The 23,283-nt window shown below is 41.8% G+C and overlaps 1 protein-coding gene across 1 annotated transcript in view; it reads left to right on the forward strand.

Annotated features, from left to right (window-relative positions):
• Window positions 1-1,056: 1,056 nt before the first annotated feature.
• LOC311006494 (leucine-rich repeat-containing G-protein coupled receptor 5-like) overlaps window positions 1,057-23,283 on the forward strand; it is a gene marked incomplete at its 3' end in the record, with an annotated part of 35,911 nt that continues 13,684 nt past the window's right edge. Inside the window, exons 1-9 of the mRNA XM_083999342.1 lie at window positions 1,057-1,128; window positions 4,158-4,229; window positions 5,229-5,300; window positions 8,539-8,754; window positions 10,319-10,390; window positions 19,737-19,805; window positions 21,027-21,098; window positions 21,391-21,462; window positions 22,989-23,057. Of these exons, the coding sequence (XP_083855468.1) occupies window positions 1,067-1,128; window positions 4,158-4,229; window positions 5,229-5,300; window positions 8,539-8,754; window positions 10,319-10,390; window positions 19,737-19,805; window positions 21,027-21,098; window positions 21,391-21,462; window positions 22,989-23,057 (776 nt within the window). The 5' untranslated portion in view covers window positions 1,057-1,066. The remainder of the gene's footprint in view (window positions 1,129-4,157; window positions 4,230-5,228; window positions 5,301-8,538; window positions 8,755-10,318; window positions 10,391-19,736; window positions 19,806-21,026; window positions 21,099-21,390; window positions 21,463-22,988; window positions 23,058-23,283) is intronic.

The raw sequence follows: 23,283 nt of genomic DNA on the forward strand, positions 1-23,283 counted from the left end.
AAAAATTAAAATGTTCCCCTGTTTTAATACATTAATAAGATGTTTACAGTTACTGAACTATCCTTTTACAAAACATATTATGAACCACTTGAAATTTCTTGATAAAAATATGTGCAATTTCAAATTTTCACACTTGACAAATTCATCCTGAGGGCTAGATTGGACCCTCTGCAGGGCCGGTTCTGGCCCACGAGCCGCATGTTTGACACCCCTGGTTTAAACCATTGGATGTTTGATGTAAACACGGAAGAACATCTCACTGGGAGCTGCTGCTACAACAAGGATAAAAACCATAAGAGTTAAAACAATAAAACCAATCGGTAAAATAAGGTAAATGCAAATAAAAGCTATACAAATAACAGGATAAAGGGTTATTGTCGTTAAAAATGATTTAAAATGCTGCAGGGTTTGAGCTGCTGTGTGTGTTTGTGATCTACAAATGTTCGAGGAGGAAACCTGACTCATTCATTCATTTATCCGTTCTTTCTCTCTCTCTTTCATTCATCCTTTTCTTGCTTTCTCTCTTTCCAGTAACTTCCACTCCCGTCTTGTTTCTCACTCAGGTGTGTGTGTTGACTCGTTCCTTTCACCAGCTCTTTGAAGGAGGCGTGAAGTCCTGTGTGTGTCTGTGTGTGTGTGTGTTGGAGCGTGTGTGTGTGTGTGTGTGTGTGTGCTACCTGAGTCCTGAGTAGACGCTTTGTGAAGCTAAATGTTTTTATATGTGTAGTGTGTGTGTGTGTAGTGTGTGTGTGTGTGTGTGTCTGTGGCCGTTTTATGACCTTGTTGTGCGTCTTTAATAATTCATGAGTCGTTGCTTCAGTGTTTGTGTTTGTAATGAAGCAGGAAGTCGTTTATTATGATTCATGTGGAGAAAAGAAAATCACTCGTTTCATTCCAGATGTTGATTTATTTCACTGTATTTTATTATGACGGATCATTATATTGATCATTATATTGATTGATTGGTTGGTGACTGTTTCAGTTTGTGTTGCAGTGAATGAAGTGAAGGTAGAGAGACATTAACAACCACTTCTCTCTCTCTCTCTCCCTCTGCAGTGACCTGAGTATGAACAATCTGACTGTGTTGTCCAGTGGAGCTTTGTCCAACCTGCATTTCCTGGAGGAGCTGTGAGTCCACACACACACACACACACACACACACACACACACACACACCCAAAGCTCTGCCCTCTAACAACCACTGATCTGACCTGTGATCAGTCGCAGGATGTTTTGATTCATGGAGTTCTCAACGAGCCTGAAAGTTAAATCAGAAGTAAGCGATCCGGTGGTTTTGTCTAACTTCCTGTCAGCAGATGGAGTTAGCAGTCCCCGCCCTCGTCCCTACGTCACCACATTCACGCGCATCCCTTGGCTGCACACACAGAGAGGACTGCCCCTTTATGCCGTTCTCTCTCCTCATTGGATAAAAACTGTAGGATACAAGGAAAGTTTTCTCTTCGGCTCAGAGCAGAGCAGAGTGACTGACAGACCCGTGTTTCAGACCAAACACTCTATAGAAGTGATTGCTGTCGGAAGATACAACTATTTAAGACTTATATTAACACAAACATTCACCTTACTTCTGCTTTAAGACCGGACCGGACCAGACCAGACCCGCGGTTGTTGAAGCCCGGACTCGACGCGGCTCACCAGCGTTATGTTGGACATATCATGGAAATATCACTTATTGAGGCTCTTTTACACCGGGTTCACACCGGCCGCCGAAGCGCCGCGCCACGAAAATCGCACACGAGCCGCGGCCCTCCTGTTCACACCAGACGCCAATTTCTCCGCGCCGGTCGACAAGCGCGTCCGCCCCTCAGCTGTGTGTGTGTGTATGTGTGTAGCCTATGTGTATGTGTGTAGGTGTGTGTGTGTTCCTCTCTCGCACTCTGTTTAGATTAATAAACACAAACGTACACACTTTGGACTCTGATATTTGTCAATCTCTGTATTTTATTTTGAAAATTGACTGGATTCTCTCGTGTTACTTTGTGTGACTTCCTGCCAGAATTGACGCTATCGCTCGCGGCTCGCGCACAAAATAGACCCGACGCCGAAACGCGGAGGATCGCGGCGCTTCGCGTCTTTGTCTGAACTACATGTACTGTTGATTAACAAGGGCGCCGAAAGGAAGTGGGCTCCGTTCCGCGGCTATTCGCAGCGCTTCGGCGTTCGGGCGTAACATGTTGTTTTGCCTTCCAGCCTCAAAATGTGAGAATTGACAAATAAATCAGTAGTTTTCAGGCTCCTGGGGTTGAAATCCATGTGGTTTTATGATGTTTCCTCAGTTGTCATCCAGAGATGTCATTAGTTTTTAGTTTTTAGAGCATGTAAACGTACTGAGTGACCCCGAGGCCCCGAGGCCCCAGGGGGCCCGACAGCTCCGACAGCTCCGACAGCCTTGTTCCAGATCAGCTATAAATAAAAAGATGAATTACAAATGGACTGTGGGAATATAACATCAGCCTTGTGTCAAAAAGTGTTTTAGATCAATTCTTTATTCGTCTGTGTCAAGTAAAAACAGAAATGTGTCTTTAAAACGTCTCAATGATCAAAACATGAATTAAAACCACAGACGTTTAAACAAACACACATTAAAGGGATAGTTCAACAGCTACAAACCCAGAGAGTCGATGTTCTGTTGTTGAGGGAAGTTGTTGCAGATGAAGTTGTGTTTGATCAAACTGTGACGACCACTGTTTTCAATAACAGATCAATATGTTTGATTATTATGGTCTGTAGTGATCTGTTGATTGACAGATGTGAAGACCGTTCAGTGTGTGTGTGTGTGTGTGTGTGTGTGTGAGAACAGCTGACCTCACAGAGACCTGAACATGACTCTGATGCTGTTCTGCTCCGCTGCTGCTGCTGCCATGTGTGTTTTCTATCTACGTGTGTGTGATATTTGTCACCGCGGCGCGAGAAGCGTCACTACGGCGATAGGACACCGCGAGAGAGGTGCATGCTGGGTACTGGCTGAACTCTGCGTGGCCTCGACAGACATGCACACACACACGGAGAGAGCTGCAGGACGGTGTTTAATAACATCAGGTTCACAGGACGACGTTTAAATGTTATTGATACACAACCGATTAGAAAACAATCAGATGTTAAAGGGATACGCCAACATTTTTTTTTTTACGTGTCTTGCCTCACTCCCGAGTCCATGAGCAGCAGATAGACACCATCCTTTCGACTGTGCGTGCAGTAACAAGGGAGATAGAGCCGTATCGCCGTAATTAGCTTAGCTCAAACACTGGAAGTGTATAGGTAGTGTTAGCCTGTCTCCACCTAAAGTCGCTAATTAGCTTAGCGCAAACGCTGGAAGTGTATAGGTAGTGTTAGCCTGCCTCCTACCTAAAGTCGCTAATTAGCTTAGCTCAAACGCTGGAAGTGTATGGGTAGTGTTAGCCTGCCTCCACCTAAAGTCATCAGAGAAACTCTTCAGCAACTCTAAAGGGAAACCGGCGGGACGATCTTCGTCTCAGAGCTGACAAAACTCTCCGGTAAGGCATCTTGAGCGGTCAAATGCCGCTAACGGGACGAGATCGGTCAAAACGGAGGGTTCAAGCAAAGGCGGTTTATTTTGGTTCAAGCTAGCTACATCGAGGGTAGGTTAGCTTCCTGTTTCAAAGTAAAAGCACAAATTCTATCGTCATGGTTTTCTGTATGTAAAGGGCAACGGGTGTTTTATTTTGTGAAAGTAACCGGAAGTGCGTTGGTCACAACGGCTAGCTTGAGTAGCGCCAAATTCGTCCAAACAGAATAGTAAACAGCTGGTATTTAGACAAATTAATGACACACTGCTGATCTAAACGGCTACTTTCTCACCTAAACATGTTTGAAATGTGGATAAAGTGATATATTTACAGAGTTTAGAGCTAAAATGAAACCAGCTTCGGCTCAGGTAGGAGGCAGGCTAACACTACCCATACACTTCCAGTGTTTGAGCTAAGCTAATTACGGGCGATACGGCTCTATCTCCCTTGTTACTGCACGCACAGTCGAAAGGATGGTGTCTATCTGCTGGTCATGGACTCGGGAGTGAGGCAAGACACGTAAAAAAAAAAATGTTGGCGTATCCCTTTAATGATTATTGATATTTATCTGACTTATTGATCGATCGATTGTTTATTCTCTCTCTGTCTCAGCCGTTTGGCGGGAAACGATCTGTGGTTCATCCCCAGAGGAGCGTTCTCCGGCCTCTACAACCTCAAAGTGCTGTAAGTTACACACCCATGATGACATCATCGCTACAGCTGCTGTTGCTACGGTGAAGTGAAACTTGTTGATCTGTGACAGTTTGACAGTTTTCATCAGTCTGTGGATTTTATTTTTCAAACATCGAACCCACTTTTTTATTTATTGCACATTTTCAAAACATAGAAGTTTATCATAGCGCTGCAATCTGTGTGTCATTCGTTCATGTGTTTTCAAAATAAAACCAAAACTAGAAAGACAAAATAATGATGATTTGTTTTTTCAATATTTGTTTCCAGAACCAAAATAAAAAAATGGATAGAAAACAAGTAATAAGAATGAAAATAAATAAATAAGTTTTAAAAAAAACACTAAGGATAAACTTTTCTTTTCACTTTCTATTTTATTACAACCCGGCCCTTCAAAATAAAAGACATGAGAAGTGTGTTTCCATTTATATCCCATTGTCCATGAATGTCCATCAACAGGTATCACCATGAAACTTCCCAAGTTTATCACTCACATTAAGACAAATATTTTTTGTACTACAAGTTTTGTCAAATTTTATGTTTAAATATGTAAATGAGGCAATATCTAATGAAATATGTGCTAATTTGCATATACATTTCCAGAACCGAAATCTGAACAATGGATAAAGTCTCTACTTTCAAAATTCTTGTTTTATTTTATTGACATATTAGAGTCTTTAGTGTTTACAGAAGAGGATTTTGGATATCTCTTTTTATCACTCGGTAAATGAGAAAATACTGTCACCAGCCTTATAAAATCTAAATTTCGCCCTGTTTTTAGTAATAAAATGTTGTATAAATGAGGCTGTGAATGATATATCAACAATCCCCTCTGTAAAAACCTTCAGAATATAGACAGGAATAAAAAACATTTAAAATAAAATAATAAAATAAAAACATAGTAGACACTGACAATAGAGAAATTATGTGTTTTTGCAGCAAAAACAAAAACAGTTTGTGTTGATCAGCTGATCTCCTCCATGTTGTTTCCAGGATGCTGCAGAACAACCAGCTGAGGTCGGTTCCTGCCGAGGCCTTCAACAACCTGCACAACCTGCAGTCGCTGTGAGAGAGACACACACACACACACACACACACACACACACACACACACACACACACACACACACACACACACACAGAAACACACACACTCATCCTTTTATCTGGTTTTACACTGTGGTGGACAGGAATCTTCCGTCTCTCTCGGTACATTAACGTATGTAGCCCAGACACTGTGTTCTCTCAGCCTGAAAACACACAGTAATTATACTGAAACTGTACCTGCGTGTGTGTGTGTGTGTGTGTGTGTGTGTGTGTGTGTGTGTGTGTGTGTGTGTGTGTGTGTGTGTGTGTGTGTGTGTGTGTGTGTGTAGATAAGGGTATAAGAATGGAGACGTCTAAGGTCTCTCTCTCTCTCATCCTTCTCTCTGTGAACAGAGGACGTATTGTTGCAGAACACACACGTTTAAACTGAACAACATGAAAACCTGAAGGAGGAACCAGGTGAATGTTGTTATTAAAGGGATACTTCACCCAAAATCGACAATTCACCCAATCATCTCCTCACCATGCCAAGGAAGGGTTTGGAGAACTTTCAGAGTCATCAAAACTCTTTAGGGTTTTCATATAATGACGGTGGATAGAGTTCACTTTTGATTGGTCCAAAACACACACTATGAAACATCCACATACCTCCATACTGCTGGTCTGTACTGTAGTGCAGCAGATAAGCTCATATCTGACTAAAGCGTGAACCTTTCAGCATTTCATCTACTGTACAGACCCCAAGGTTTGATTTCAGATGTGGAACCACTTTGGTGTCTGACCTCTGGTGACCTTTAGGGGACCTTTGACCTCAGCATTGCATTTTTCCACTTTTCATTCCATTATTCTCCAAGCAAACAAGCCGACATGTTCGTAAAACTAGATCTAATTCAAAGTCTGGCGGGGTCGAGACCCAAGCTGACGCGCTCGGTGTGTTTACGTTTAGTTTAGTAGTTTAGTTACCTTTATTTAAACTCGTTAGTACACTGAGGCAAGCCTCATTTACAGTGCAGACGAGAGTACAAAGCAAAACAAACAAAATACAGAACAGATATACACAATGAAATACAGTAAAGGACAGAACAGAAGAGATCAGAGGAAACAATTACAAACGGAAGACAGGGAATTATTAATTAATGATTTGAAGTGATTGAATGGGACAAGTGAGTTTAATTTAAGAGTTAGTTGTAGATTATTCCAGATGTGTGGGGCATAAACTGAGAAGGCAGACCTCCCTAGCTCAGTCTGAATTTTGGGAATAATCAATTGCAACCTGTTGTAAGTGATTGTGGACTGAACAAGTAATGCAGTCGGAAGCTCCCGTTTGTGTCATAAACACAGGAATATCAACTCTTGACTTGTTTGAAGTAAATAAACTTCTGGCTGCATGTTTGAGTCTCCATCTGACGCTGTCTGTGGCTTTGAGGGATGGAAACAGCCTAAGCAGCAGAACTTCAATCCGCTCCCATTCATCGTTGCCGTGGCGATGCGGGGACAGACACAACTACCGCAAAATTAAGCGAGCAATTAAACTGAAAATCTTCAGATTCCTTCTTTTAGACCTAAAATGTTAGGAACATACAGCCCTGAGTTGAATTTGCCCGGAATTGTCCTTTAATGATGCAATGAAACAGACTAAAACCTGGAGAACATGAATCTCTTATTCTTCTTTCTCATTAATCAACATTTAAATAATAATTACAGAGTTAAAGGTCAGAGATGTGTTGCACTTTTCTCCGCAGGAATAAAGCGTTTTAGTTTTAGGCGATTGTTACGAGTGACAGGCTTTTACTTTGAAGGGCCAAGGAGGAAGCTGTGTTTTATTTATTTTGTTTAGTTTTGTTTTGTTTCTGTCTGGTCTGGGAGTCTGAGTCCACTCAGAGATATTTTTAACATCTTGACACGAACACGAAAAGAAATAAAAGTGACAGAAATCAGTGGTGACAGTTTGTTTTCTGCTGTCGGTCCTGTGGTCTCGTAAAAAAAAACACAACAATCTGGAAAAATAAAATAAAATATCGAAACTGAAATGATTTTCCAACAGTGGAGAGGAAACAACAGAGGAAATCGTCTTACACACACACACACACACACACACACAATCCTCTCAGCAATAAGTCTGTGCTCATTAAAATACCTCCTTTTCTTCTCCTGAGAGCTCATTGGCTGCTGGAGTGGTGCTCGAGCTGCCTACCCATCATCCCTCTGGGCCGTCGCACACTCGGCCTCTAATGTTCCTCTTCAACGGCTTCAAAGTGAAGTGAAGCTCAGAGCAGCTCCAACGTTCAGCTGAGGTTTACTGTTACTAAGAGGCAACATTAAAAGCTCCACATCATTTATATTTTATGTGTTGAAATATTTAATGCCATAAAGGAGCAATGAGGACAGGAAATAGTCAAGGGCCTCGATATGTTTCTGTTTGTAAATCGGTTATTTTACGCCGTAGAAAATCAACTCTCTTTCAAATACACCACCCGCTCTGAAAGGGATAGTTCAACATTTTGTCAAATCGGCCCATTGCCATAATCCCTATAGTCACAGCAGTAGGTTTGTTACCTTTAATTGTCGGTGCAAGCTGTTTTTTAGAACGGCGGAGCAGAGCCGTGAGCTGCTCAGAGCTACGCTACGGAGGCTCATTATGGGATTTCTTTGGTTTCCCTCATCAAACTCATCAAATACACAATCCAACAACTCCACAACGCTCTGGTGGACAAGTTGTGAGCTGCACATTCACCACGCTATGAGATAATAACACAACGTTACCACACAGAGTTGTTTTAGAGGGAAATGCAGAGACTGATGATGAAAAACTGTCCCTGAAGGCAACGTGCATCAGTGGTTTTGCATGAATTTCCCTCTAAAACAACTCTGTGTGGTAACGTTGTGTTATTATCTCATAGTGTGGTGAATGTGCAGCTCACAACTTGTCCACCAGAGCGTTGTGGAGTTGTTGGATTGTGTATTTGATGAGTTTGATGATGAGGGAAACCAAGAAATCCCATAATGAGCCTCCGTAGCGTAGCTCTGAGCAGCTCACAGCTCTGCTCCGCCGTTCTAAAAACAGCTTGCACCGACAATTAAAGGTAACGAACCTACTGCTATGACTATAGGGATTATGGCAATGGGCCAATTTGCCAAAATGTTGAACTATCCCTTTAAAAGTGTGTAAAAATAGAGAAGTGTCTTTAATAATCAGATTTTATTGGTTCATTAACTCTGATGATGTTTATATTTCTCTCTCTCTCTCTCTGTGCAGGCGTCTGGATGCCAATCACATCTCCAGCGTTCCCATTGGTTGTTTCTCCGGCCTGCGGTCGCTGCGTCACCTCTGGTTGGACGACAACTCTCTGGCGTCGGTGCCGGTGGCGGCGCTGAGCGAGCTGCCGGCGCTGCAGGCCATGACGCTCGCCCTCAACCACATCAGCCACGTCCCCGACCACGCCTTCAGCCAGCTGGGCCGCCTGGTGGTGCTGTACGGACTGTTTTTTCAGTATTTGTTTCCACAACCAAAATAAAAAAAAATGGATAGAAAACACATAATATGAATGAAAATACATAAATAAGTAAAAAAAAAAAAAAAAAAAAAAGCAATAAGGATAAATTTTTCTTTTCACTTTCTATTTTATTACAACCCGGCCCTTCAAAATAAGAGACATGAGAAGTGTGTTTCCATTTATATCCCATCAATGTCCATCAACAGGTATCACCATGAAACTTCCCAAGTTTATCACTCACATTAAGACAAATATTTTTTGTATTACAAGTTTTGTCAAATTTTATGTTTAAATATGTAAATGAGGCAATATCTAATTAAATATGCGCTAATTTGCATACATTTCCAGAACAGAAATCTGAACAACGGATGAAGCTACTTTCAAAATTCTTGTTTTATTTTGTTGACATATTAGAGTCAGAAGTTTTACAGAGGAGGATTTTGGATATCTCTTTTTATCTCTCTGTAAATGAGAAAATACTGTCACCAGCCCTAAAAAAATCTAAATTTCGTCATGTTTTTGGTAATAAAATGTTGTATGAATGAGGCTGTGAATGATATATTAACAATCCCCTCTGTAAAAACCTTCAGGATATAGAAAGGGATCAAACTGGAAGGTTTGGTGTCTGTAAGTGCTGCTGAAGTGGAGATTTGAGGAAAATTCTCATTTTGAGAAAACGGCCTTTAAAGATTTGTACTGTAAAATTCCATAGATTGTTAATGTAAATCATTCTTTTACGATTTGTTGCTGATACAGAAGAAATTACCATTTTTTGGAGCCTAGATCATTGTTCAAGAGAGAGAGAGCTTTACAACGACACCTGACATGACATGGGTCAAAATAACTTCTGGTGAATTTAGGAGAAATTTACAGATGAAAAAGTCAAAATTAAGTAAATTAATTAAAAAAACAAACAAAAAAAACCTTTAATGTAGATTTTTCTTTCCACTTTTCTGAAAGGAGACATGTTAAAGAAGCAAAATAGCCAGAAATCTCAAAATTGATCCGTAAAAAAATCAATGTTTTTGCCTGTTAGTGTGTCGCATTAAGTTGAACCGTAGTGACTGTCTCTGTCCGTCGCTATTAGCTCCTTAACAACATGCAAAACTCTGCTCTGTGTGTGTGTGTGTGTGTGTGTGTGTGTGTGTGTGTGTGTGTGTGTGTGTGTGTGTGTGTGTGTGTGTGTGTGTGTGTGTGTGTGTGTGTGTGTGTGTGTGTGTGTGTGTGTGTGTGTGTGTGTGTGTGTGTGATGGCATTCAGCGCGGCGGCAGCATTGAAGTCTGCTGTCATTTCCTTTGTCCAATCGGCTTGAAGCTAATTTGCATGAAATTACCAAAAGAAAAAAAAAAAGTTCTTGAGAGGCCCCGGGGCCCCTTTCAGAAAGACACACACACACACACACACACACACACACACACACACACACACACACACACACACACACACACACACACACACACACACACACACACACACACACACACACACACACAGTCTTTGTCTGCTTCATTAGTCCATCAGTCTCTCTCTCTCTCTCCACAGGCATCTCAACAACAATAGGATCGTTTCCATGGGAACGAACTGCTTCCACGGACTCCACAGTTTGGAGACGCTGTGAGTTTCTCTGTCTGTGTGTGTGTGTGTGTGTGTGTGTGTGTGTGTGTGTGTGTGTGTGTGTGTGTGTGTGTGTGTGTGTTGGGGTGGAGTCGCAGCAGTCAGGGTTGAGTCGGGGTCAGGGTGAAGGGTGAAGAGACGACACAGAGTTCAGATCATATATATATTTATATTTATATGTCTATAAATAACATTAAAGGACCAGAGGGATCGATCAATATTCTATAATCAATAGTGTAAAATCACCTGTAATGAAGAAGCATTGTGTTTCATCAGAGTAGAATGAGCTCTTTTATATCAACATGTTTCTACGGTAGCCCAGAGGAGACAAACAAAACACTGGGTCCAGTTTATCGGCCTTACTCTACAACTTAATAAATTAATACCACTTTAAAAACACTGTTTTGATCATTTACGGCGGAGTATTAGGGCCACATTGACAAATAAAAAAATCACAAACTTTGTCGTGAATTTACAACTTTATTCTCGTAAATTTACGACTTTATTCTCGTAAATTTATGACTTTATTCCAAGGGGGCAGTTGTGGGTCTGAGAAGTGAAGCTTCTTCACTTCCGCGTTCAAAAAACTGCAATCCCCTCTTCTTCCTCTGGGGGCTGGTGTCAGAAAGCAGCATTCCCCATAGACCCCCATGTTAAAATCGCAGATTTTACATCCTCAATAAACATGTTAAAAGCCTGGTGTCAGAACGTTTTTTGGTCTCAATCGATAGTTTCTACCCCCGCACACACTCTGAGGGGGGTGAATTTTTTTTTTACTCTACCGTTTTACTGTTATTAGGTTAAAACTCTGGCCAATTAGGGCGCGGAAACGTTGAGTGACAGGTCCGAGCAGCTCCGTGGACAGCTGCTTCGAGGCCAGTGGGCGGGTTCTCGGCCGGCCAATCCAACATGGCGCTGTTCAGGCCGCCATGTTGGAGTCACAAAAATGACTCCCCAAAACCAATGGGTGACGTCACGGACGCTACGTCCATTCTTTTTACAGTCTATGCTTTATTCTCGTAATGTTATGACTTTTTTCTCATAGGAAATGTACAATTTTATTCTCGTAATGTTATGACTTAATTTTTTTCTCAATGCGGCCCTAATACTCCGCCGTAATCATTTGATATGATCAGAAAAAAACGTATTGTTCTCATGAATAAACACCTGAGACTGTAACTGGTCATGTGACTTGTTGCTGTGTCTGTCAGTTACATGTAATGGAGTATTAGGTATCAGTTACATTACACAGAACCAATGAGGTCCAGTTACCTGTGTGTGTGTGTGTGTGTGTGTGTGTGTGTGTGTGTGTGTGTGTGTGTGTGTGTGTGTGTGTGTGTGTGTGTGTGTGTGTGTGTGTGTGTGTGTGTGTGTGTGTGTGTGTGTTTCTGCAGCCGTGAACATGTGATCGGCTCTTTCACAGAGACTTTGTGGATATTAACTGGAGTCAGAGCAGATTAACCTGTGTGTGTTTATGTTGGTGTGTGTGTGTGTGTGTGTGTGTGTGTGTGTGTGTGTATAATCTGAGGAATGTGTGTGTGTATGTGTGTGTGTGTGTGCGTGTGTGTGTATAGAAATGTTTCTGTTTTCTCAGTCAACCAGAACGGCAGGTTTAAACATACAAACACACACTGCCTTCATTTGGAAATACTTCTGTGTGTGTGTGTGTTGGACCGGCTCTGTGTGTGGGCCTGGCTGTATGCTAATCATAATCACTATTCATGTGTGTGTGTGTGTGTGTGTGTGTGTGTGTGTGTGTGTGTGTGTGTGTGTGTGTACCTGCATGATCAGCAATAATAAACCACACCGGGGCCTCATGTTCATCTGAAACTACAAACACAAACAGAGACAGACGGAGAAAACGGAAATGAAAACAGAACAGAACAAATTAATACAACCGGCTCAGCTCCGACGTACAGGAACACACACACACACACACAGACACACACACACACACATAACCGACGTCAGTGTGTCGCCCACCCGGCCTTCACCTTCTGCCCGACTTCTGGTTTCCTGGTTCCAGTAAGTGACGAACATGGTGGTGAACAGGAAACCCTCAAAACCTTTAAAGCTTTAAAAACACCAAACGGCCGAGGAGAAAAAATCTTTAACGTCCTCCATCGGCCTGTCCGTCAGCCCCAGTTCAAATAAAGTTTGAGTTTGACTGACATTTGTCTTGGAGAAACAAACCAGCCTGTTTCCAGTGCAGAGGTGTCAGCATTCCCACATATCCCGCTGAGACTTTACTGAGGGTTGTTGTTCTTCCCATTATTAAACAGCCGCAGAAAAAAATGGAGACCACTTCAAAATGATGAGTTTCTCTGCTTTTACTTTTTATAGGTTTGTGTTTGAGTGAAAGTAACAGTTTTGTTTTATTCTATAAACTACTGACAACATTTCTCCCAAATTTGAAATAAAAATATTGTAATTTAGAACATTTATTGGCAGAAAATGACAAAAAAAAGTCTTTTCAGACCTTGAATAATAATAATGCAAAGAAAACATGTTCATATTCATTCCTAAACAATACAACATGAATATTTGGTAACCCTTTAATTTACAGGCCGTTAAGTACGTGATAATGTCAAGGAATAGCAAAGAAATAACAATTAATTGTGTCATAATGTCTAGAAATAATGGTCAATTTCATAGTAATGTTGAGAAATAGCCAAGAAATAACGATCGATTGCATAGAAAATCAAAGCATGAAAAGCAGCAACATGTGGATGTTAGAAGAAACTACAGTAACAATTTAATTTACAGGCCATTATTTACGTGATAATGTCTAGAAATAACCCAGAAATAACAGTCAATTTCATAGTAATGTTGAGAAATATCGCCAAGAAATAAGGATTGATTGTGTAGAAATATCCCAGAAATAATTTATTGTCATTGACAGTTGCAGAGGACTTGGTGGAGAAAAATTCTGGCCTTTCCCAAAAACTTTCTATAAACTACGGAAAACATTTCTCCCAAAAATGGAATAAAAATATTGTAATTTATAGCATTTATTGGCAGAAAATGACGGGTCAAAATAACAAAGAATATAAATCTATCTATCTATCTATCTATCTATCTATCTATCTATCTATCTATCTATCTATCTATCTATCTATCTATCTATCTATCTATCTATCTATCTATCTATCTATATTCATATTCATCCCAAAACAACACAACATGAATGTTCAGTAACCCTTTAATTTACAGGCCGTTAATTACGTGATAATGTCAAGGAATAGCCAAGAAATAACAATTAATTGTATCATAATGTCTGGAAATAATGGTCAATTTCATAGTAATGTTGAGGAATATCGCCAAGAAATAACAATTGATTGCATAGAAATAGAAACAGTCAATTGCAAAGTACTTGGTGGAGAAAAAACCAAAGCATGAAAAACAGCAACATGTGGATGTTAGAAGAAACTACACTAACCCTTTAATTTACAGGCCATTATTTACGTGATAATGTAGAGAAATAACGGTCAGTTTCATAGTAATGTTGAGAAATATCGCCAAGAAATAAGGATTGATTGTGTAGAAACAGCCCAGAAATAACTGATTGTCATTGACAATTGCAGAGGACTTGGTGGAGAAAAAAATTGGCCTTTCCCAAAAAACTTCCAAGCATGAAAAGCATGTGTAGAAGATTAACATGACATTACTATGAAACTGGCCGTTATTTCTAGGCCATTTCTTGACATTACTACGCAATTAATTGTTATTTCTTGGCATTTCTATGTAATTAACGGCCTGTAAATTAAAGGGTTGCTGAATATTTGAACTTGGGAAGAGTTTATAAGTCAAATTTTGGTGGGATAATGTCAATGTTAGTGTCTCATTAAAACAAAGGTGTTTGTGTTGGTTTAAAATAACAAAGTTGAATGGACTGAGTGCTGTCGTGTAGAGATGCTTCTTTAGAAACATTTCTGAGAGCGGTCTCTTAATTTCTTCCACGGCTGTTTAACTGACACACCCCGGGCTTTGACGTAACCGTGTCCGGTCTAAGTGTTCCCAGTTATAAAGCTGATTCCAAGCGACGCCAAGAAAACCAAACATCTCTTCAGGAAAAATATGTTTTTCCCGTCGATTCCAGAGAAACAGAAAGTGACGGAGATGAAGAGTCTCGATCCAGCTGCTTGATTCATGATCTTCTGAGGGAAACGATCTGTATCTGTATCTGAGATTTCATTTCCACCGTGATGAGAAATAATTGTCCAACAGATCTGAACGTGGCCGCGCGATAAAAGAAAAACTACCTGCCTGTTTACATCCATGAAACCACAACTGTACAGATGTTGGAAGTCGACTCTCAACAACAACATTTAAATTAGATTTTAATGTTTCTTTGATCGATTGGTTGATCGCAGACAACGGCAGGAAATGGACGGACCTTCATGAGCTCGGTCGTTGCTTTGGTTGGAGAACGATCAAAGAGGCTGTTTAACGTCCGTCATCAAAGACCGGTGGTCGGACTCTGGAGGGAAGACCATGAGAGGAAGCTGAAAGCTCCAGAAGAAGCTAGATCCACTGGAGATTATTGCGTCTGCCACAACGCGTATCCTCGTTGGAATGCGTCAATCTGTAGCTGAGGCCCCCGCAAAGCATTTTGGGAAGGCGGCGCGGCCGTTTGAGCAGTCGCGGCGTGTCCAAAAGTTTACCTCGATTCAACTTTATGCAAATGAATCCATCAGACAAGAGTGTAACGGAGGTCCGCGGGTATAGCCACAGTCACAAGGTACCAGTAAGGAGAGGTGACAGCGCGTGGCGGTTAGCGGTACTGAAGTTAAACTCACCCATAAAAGACATCCTAATCCACTTGCCAAGTGGTCATTGACCTCTTGGCGAAACGGTTAGCATCGTCGCCCGTGGTGCAGGAGACCCGGGTTCAAAACCCGCTCAGGACAGGCCAGACAACATTGGTCACACGAAGACACTGGCTAACGGTGGTGCAACGGATTACAGTTGATCCGTGATCAGTTTGGATCACTCTCCACAGATCGGCGCACAAGTGGTCGGTGGATCGGTTGTGGGAACACTTAGGTGTACCGCCACAGCCGAATAAATGGGCAATTTAAAAAAATCTGCTCTGCTTCAATCCTTGAAGCTGCAGCTCTATGTACAGTAGCACACGTACATTACCCCCCACTCCACTGAAACGATCCAATCTGTGACTGAAAACCGGTCCGGTCCGATCCATGAGGTTTCTGGTCCGTTGCACCCCTACTACTATCCAATGGAGAGCAAGATGGCGGACAGGTCTGTTGGAGTTTTATGGTGTTTATCCACTTTTTGTGCCTCTTCAGTCTACACGCCCATCTGCGTTCCCGTCTCTTTAGAAACATTTCTGAGAGCGGTCTCTTAATTTCTTCCACGGCTGTTTAACTGACACACCCCGGGCTTTGACGTAACCGTGTCCGGTCTAAGTGTTCCCAGTTATAAAGCTGATTCCAAGCGACGCCAAGAAAACCAAACATCTCTTCAGGAAAAATATGTTTTTCCCGTCGATTCCAGAGAAACAGAAAGTGACGGAGATGAAGAGTCTCGATCCAGCTGCTTGATTCATGATCTTCTGAGGGAAACGATCTGTATCTGTATCTGAGATTTCATTTCCACCGTGATGAGAAATAATTGTCCAACAGATCTGAACGTGGCCGCGCGATAAAAGAAAAACTACCTGCCTGTTTACATCCATGAAACCACAACTGTACAGATGTTGGAAGTCGACTCTCAACAACAACATTTAAATTAGATTTTAATGTTTCTTTGATCGATTGGTTGATCGCAGACAACGGCAGGAAATGGACGGACCTTCATGAGCTCGGTCGTTGCTTTGGTTGGAGAACGATCAAAGAGGCTGTTTAACGTCCGTCATCAAAGACCGGTGGTCGGACTCTGGAGGGAAGACCATGAGAGGAAGCTGAAAGCTCCAGAAGAAGCTAGATCCACTGGAGATTATTGCGTCTGCCACAACGCGTATCCTCGTTGGAATGCGTCAATCTGTAGCTGAGGCCCCCGCAAAGCATTTTGGGAAGGCGGCGCGGCCGTTTGAGCAGTCGCGGCGTGTCCAAAAGTTTACCTCGATTCAACTTTATGCAAATGAATCCATCAGACAAGAGTGTAACGGAGGTCCGCGGGTATAGCCACAGTCACAAGGTACCAGTAAGGAGAGGTGACAGCGCGTGGCGGTTAGCGGTACTGAAGTTAAACTCACCCATAAAAGACATCCTAATCCACTTGCCAAGTGGTCATTGACCTCTTGGCGAAACGGTTAGCATCGTCGCCCGTGGTGCAGGAGACCCGGGTTCAAAACCCGCTCAGGACAGGCCAGACAACATTGGTCACACGAAGACACTGGCTAACGGTGGTGCAACGGATTACAGTTGATCCGTGATCAGTTTGGATCACTCTCCACAGATCGGCGCACAAGTGGTCGGTGGATCGGTTGTGGGAACACTTAGGTGTACCGCCACAGCCGAATAAATGGGCAATTTAAAAAAATCTGCTCTGCTTCAATCCTTGAAGCTGCAGCTCTATGTACAGTACAGTAGCACACGTACATTACCCCCCACTCCACTGAAACGATCCAATCTGTGACTGAAAACCGGTCCGGTCCGATCCATGAGGTTTCTGGTCCGTTGCACCCCTACTACTATCCAATGGAGAGCAAGATGGCGGACAGGTCTGTTGGAGTTTTATGGTGTTTATCCACTTTTTGTGCCTCTTCAGTCTACACGCCCATCTGCGTTCCCGTCTACCAAGACGTCCGTTATGGAGTGGCGCCACTTTCGTCAAGAAATCTCGGTGACGTCGGTGGATCCTATAGGCGTCAGAATTTATCTTTACTTCAAACATCCTTAGCTCCTCCTTCTTCCTCTTCCTCAGTTCATCATCAGAGCGACGTTCCTCCTCCTCCTCTACCTTCGACATCTCCTTGTAATTCACCTTCTACTGATAATTCAACTGTCCATCATCCGATCAGTCTCTTCCTCCGGGACTGAAGGCCTCTCTCCTCCTCCTCCTCCGATACCCGACATCTGACCCCAATCATCAACATTAAGTGTACGTAACTAGTGAGACGTGGATTTCACTTGAACCCCTTCGAGAAGAAAACCGTCCAAATCAGGAAGCTCTCGTCCAATCACAGCGTAACCTGTCAATAATCAGTTTGGAAAGACGAAAACCTTCCAGCTATTGTTGCTACAAATCATCTCTGGACACACACATGGACTCGAACACTCACAGCCAGACTGAAGCAATTTCAATTTAATGGTATTTTCACAATGTGGCAGCTTCATTCCACACAGTGTATTTGTGTGTGTGTGTGTGTGTGTGTGTGTGTCTGTGTGTGTGTGTGTGTGTAATAGCCACCTGCATCCCAGAGATGGATGAGAGGAGCTAATTGGATCCATGTGTGGACTCCCAGAATGCTCTAGTCCCCACCGGTGATGAAAGAACAAGACAGGGAGAGCGGCCGCACAGTTAAATGTTTTTTAATAAACTTAAAGGAGGGAAAAAAGATTAAGCTAAACATCGAGCTCCGAACACAAACATTTACATGAAACATTTTCCCAGTCCGCATGCTGACGTTCCCACAGATCTCTGGAGCTGCTGTTTCCATTAGAGAGCTCATTCAGGGCCGGCGCTCCCAGTAAAGAGCTGATATTCCCAGTAAGTGGCTGCACTCTCTGTCTAGAAGAGTTAATATTCCCAGTATAGAGTTGATCATTCACTTTTAAAGTTGGTATTCCCAGTCTAGAGTCGATTATTTTCATTATAGGTCTAGTATTCCCACTGTGGAGCGGACTATTTCCAGTGTGGAGTTAAATCTTCCCAGTGAGAGCTGACCTTTTCCAGAATTGGTGTTCCCAATACAGACCTAACCATTCCCCCATTCCCTTTATGAATTTAATATTCCCAGTCTAGAGTTGATTATTTTTAGTATAGGTCTAGTATTCCCACTGTGGAGCAGACTATTCCCAGTGTGGAGGTAAATCTTCCCTTTTCCAGAGCCTTTATTCCCAAAATCGAGTTGGTGTTCCCAATTCAGACCATTCCCCGGTGATTTTGGTATTCCCAGTCTTGAGTTGATTGTTTTCACTATTCCCCTTGTGGGGCAGACTGTTTCCAGTCTGGAGATAATTTTAACATTGCTGGAGTTGGTATTCCCAGTATCAAGTTGGAATTCCCAGTGCAGAACCTTTATTCCCACTATACAGTTGGTATTCCCACTGTGGAGCTGACCATTCCTACTGGAACTGGTAGGCTACTCCCAATCTACAACTGATCTACACCTGAAATCCCCAGTCCAGTTGGCGTTCCCAGTCTAAAGAACATTCCTCTGATCGGATTCGTTGAGATCCGATTCAATGCGAACGGTGTCGTTGCTCAAATGGGAGTTGGAAGCATCTTTTGTGTCACTTGCTGCGAAACACAAGATGGATGGACAACGTAATTCCGGAGAGACGGAAGTCAATGCTAACCCTGACCCTCAGTGAGATCGGATTCTGATCAGATTTGCCAAAAAATCGGATTTGTGCTTCAGTCTGAACAGAACGGATCGCTCCAGTACTGACTTTGTATTCCCAAAGTAAGAAATTAACAAATCTGTTCTGACATCCCGGGATTACAACTGACAACACAACTCCCATGTGTTTACAGTATTCCCAGTCTGGAGTCGATTTAAGGTTCATATTAAAAGCTCCTATCCCTGATATTCCAAGTCTGACCTGTCGTATTTAACTTCATTCCCACTCTAGAGCCGGTATTCCCAGTCTGGAGTCCACGGTTCCTACATACAGTAATGCTAATTCTAATTCCACCACTACTAACCGAGCTGTCACGTCAAGTTGGAGCTAATATTCCCATTTTAGGGGTGATGTTCCCAATTTAGATGCAACTTTCCCATGCAGCAGTGTCATTCCCATTCCCATCCAGTGCAGAGTCATTTCCTGTGTGTGTTGGTGTGTGTGTGTGTGTGTGTGGTTACAGAAAGTGTTCGCTTTATTGAGTTGTAGATTTCATTTTAAATGAATAAAATGACCACATGTTCCCATCAAAGACTCACACTCATGTGTCCAAGAAGTCCCAGGAAGTCTGTGAAGACTTCCACAATAAAAGCGTGTGGTGAGTGGAGAGATCAGGACCAGGATATAAAACGAGGCCTCATCCGTCACCGTTTGATGTTTTCACTCTGTTTTTATGGACGGTGGCTGCATGACGGACACTGACAAGTTGATCCTCTGGAAATTAAAACCTACAACACAATAAAGTGAAGTGAAGTGACGGCTCGGAACAAACCGCTGCATGTTTCAGTCACACATCATCTCTCTTTCTCTCTTAGGGATTTGAACTTCAACAGTCTGGTGGAGTTTCCCACGGCGATCCGCTCGCTCAGTCACCTCAAAGAGCTGTGAGTCAAGTTTGAAGCTTGACACGCCACACTGGCATTAATTAATTAATTAATTAATTAATAATATTGATATTTGGATGAAGGATTGGACGGAGGAAAACTTTATTTATTTAAAGGATAGTTCAACATTTTGTCAAACTGGCCCATTGCCATAATCCCTATAGTCATAGCAGTAGGTTCGTTACCTTTAATTGTCGGTGCAAGCTGTTTTTAGAACGGCGGAGCAGAGCCGTGAGCTGATCAGAGCTACGCTACGGAGGCTCATGGGATTTCTTGGTTTCCCTCATCAAACTCATCAAATACACAATCCAACAACTCCACAATGCTCTGGTGGACAAGTTGTGACCTGCACATTCACCACGCTATGAGATAATAACACAACGTGGTAACAACGTTACCACACAGAGTTGTTTTACAATACAGAGACTGTTTCAAAGGAGGTTAAATCGAAAGCAACTGGACTTAGTTGTTTGTCTAGGAAGACGTTTCACCTCTCATCCAAGAGGCTTCATCAGTTCATGTACGCAGCTGACCAGGCTGGGACTGGTCCAACTATCTGGTGTGGAGACTCACTATTTAACCTCTTGTGTGGGCGTTTCACAAGGGTGATGATGTCACTGGTTCCCTTTTGTGCTCCAAGTGCCAACGACAGTCCTTGTGAAACGCCCACACAAGAGGTTAAATAGTGAGTCTCCACACCAGATAGTTGGACCAGTCCCAGCCTGGTCAGCTGCGTACATGAACTGATGAAGCCTCTTGGATGAGAGGTGAAACGTCTTCCTAGACAAACAACTAAGTCCAGTTGCTTTCGATTTAACCTCCTTTGAAATACTATGACCTGGACAAATGAGAATATGCACCGGCTTAATACAGAGACTGCTTGATGAAAAACTGTCCCTGAAGGCAACGCATATCAGCGGTTTTGCATGTATTTACCTCTAAAACAACTCTGTCTTGACTTGTCCACCAGAGCGTTGTGGAGTTGTTGGATTGTGTATTTGATGAGTTTGATGAGGGAAACCAAGAAATCCCATAATGAGCCTCCGTAGCGTAGCTCTGAGCAGCTCGCGGCTCTGCTCCGCCGTTCTAAAAATAGCTTGCACTACACCGACAATTAAAGGTAACGAACCTACTGCTATGACTATAGGGATTATGGCAATGGGCCAGTTTGCCAAAAATGTTGAACTATCCCTTTAACTGCTCTTTGTTTTTCCCGTTCAGCGGTTTCCACAGCAACAACATCCAGTCGATCCCGGAGCACGCCTTCACAGGAAACCCGTCGCTGATCACCATGTAGGTACCGGTGATCAATAACACACGACACAGCGAATAAGAAAATAAAAAGTAAAATATTCTGATAATGTGACAAACAAATATAACAACAAAGAATGAACTCAAATAAAATGCATCATTATACACACAAGGAAAAAAGAAAATCCAGGATTAAAGTGTGTTTTTTCCCAAATGAATCCTTATGACCTTATATAACACTGATAATCAATAGCATCTGACATTTGTTGTTCATTATAATTTTTCTACTCTGAATGTGACGTAATAATGAAACGTCCTGTTTGTGTTTTCCCAGATTTTTCTACGACAACCCGATCCAGTCTGTCGGACGCTCGGCCTTTCAAAACCTTCCAGAGCTTCGCACGCTGTGAGACACACACAAACACACACACAGGCACACAGAACAGATAATTTATTAAAAAAACAGTTTTAAATGAGAAAAATGTTGTTTAATTTTTAGTCAGTAGAGCCACAATTCTTTTGATTAACCAAATCAAGTAAAAACATATTTGATATTTTAGCAATTTTGCATTTAAATCCAAGTTGTTAGATGTTTGGGTCCATGTGGTGAGGGGGCGGGGCTTAGTTGTGACATCACAAAGTGACAGGAAGTCCTGACGGCTGGTTTTTAAAGGCTCAGTTTCTGAATACAGGCTGTGTGCATTTCTCTGTGGACTGAGGCTTTGATACTTTCACAGTATTAATATAGAACCTAGAGCTGCTTTATAATCACACTACACATGGACATCTACCTTTATACTGTATGGAGCTTTAACACAAACATCTACCTTTATACTGTATGGAGCTTTAACACAAACATCTACCTTTATACTGTATGGAGCTTTAATACAAACATCTACCTTTATACTGTATGGAGCTTTAACACAAACATCTACCTTTATACTGTATGGAGCTTTAACACAAACATCTACCTTTATACTGTATGGAGCTTTAATACAAACATCTACCTTTATTTTGAAGGAGCTTTAACACAAACATCTACCTTTATTTTGAAGGAGCTTTAACACAAACATCTACCTTTATTTTGAAGGAGCTTTAACACAAACATCTACCTTTATACTGAAGGAGCTTTAATACAAACATCTACCTTTATTTTGAAGGAGCTTTAACACAAACATCTACCTTTATTTTGAAGGAGCTTTAACACAAACATCTACCTTAATTTGAAGGAGCTTTAACACAAACATCTACCTTTATTTTGAAGGAGCTTTAACACAAACATCTACCTTTATTTTGAAGGAGCTTTAACACAAACATCTACCTTTATTTTGAAGGAGCTTTAATACAAACATCTACCTTTATTTTGAAGGAGCTTTAATACAAAGATCTACCTTTATTTTGAAGGAGCTTTAACACAAACATCTACCCTTATTTTGAAGGAGCTTTAATACAAACACCTACCTTTATTTTGAAGAACTTTAACACACACATCTACCTTTATTTTGAAGGAGCTTTAATACAAACATCTACCTTTATTTTGAAGGAGCTTTAACACAAACATCTACCTTTTATTTTGAAGGAGTTTTAACACAAACATCTACCTTTATTTTGAAGGAGCTTTAACACAAACGTCTACCTTTATTTTGAAGGAGCTTTAACACAAACATCTACCTTTATTTTGAAGGAGCTTTAACACAAACATTTACCTTTTATTTTGAAGGAGTTTTAACACAAACATCTACCTTTATTTTGAAGGAGCTTTAACACAAACGTCTACCTTTATTTTGAAGGAGCTTTAACACAAACATCTACCTTTATTTTGAAGGAGCTTTAATACAAACATCTACCTTTATTTTGAAGGAGCTTTAACACCTTTATAATGACATAATGACGATCAATTAACGATCAGTAATCAATATTTCTCTCTCTCAGGTCTCTGAACGGAGCAGCAGATCTCACCGAGTTTCCAGATCTAACGGGAACTAACAGTCTGGAGAGCCTGTAAGACACACACACACACACACACACACACACACACACACACACACACACACACACACACACACACACACACACACACACACACACACGGCTACAACAGCAAACATACTCAGATATGAAGCATTCCTCAGTGTGTGTGTGTGTCTGTGTGTGTGTTTTATTAATACGCTACAGTTGTTGTTATTCTCTCTGACAGAGTGTAACTTTATTTTCCTGCGGCTCGGGT

This window comes from Trachurus trachurus (genome assembly GCF_905171665.1).
Source record: "Trachurus trachurus genome assembly, chromosome: 23".
NCBI classification, from domain to species: domain Eukaryota; kingdom Metazoa; phylum Chordata; class Actinopteri; order Carangiformes; family Carangidae; genus Trachurus; species Trachurus trachurus.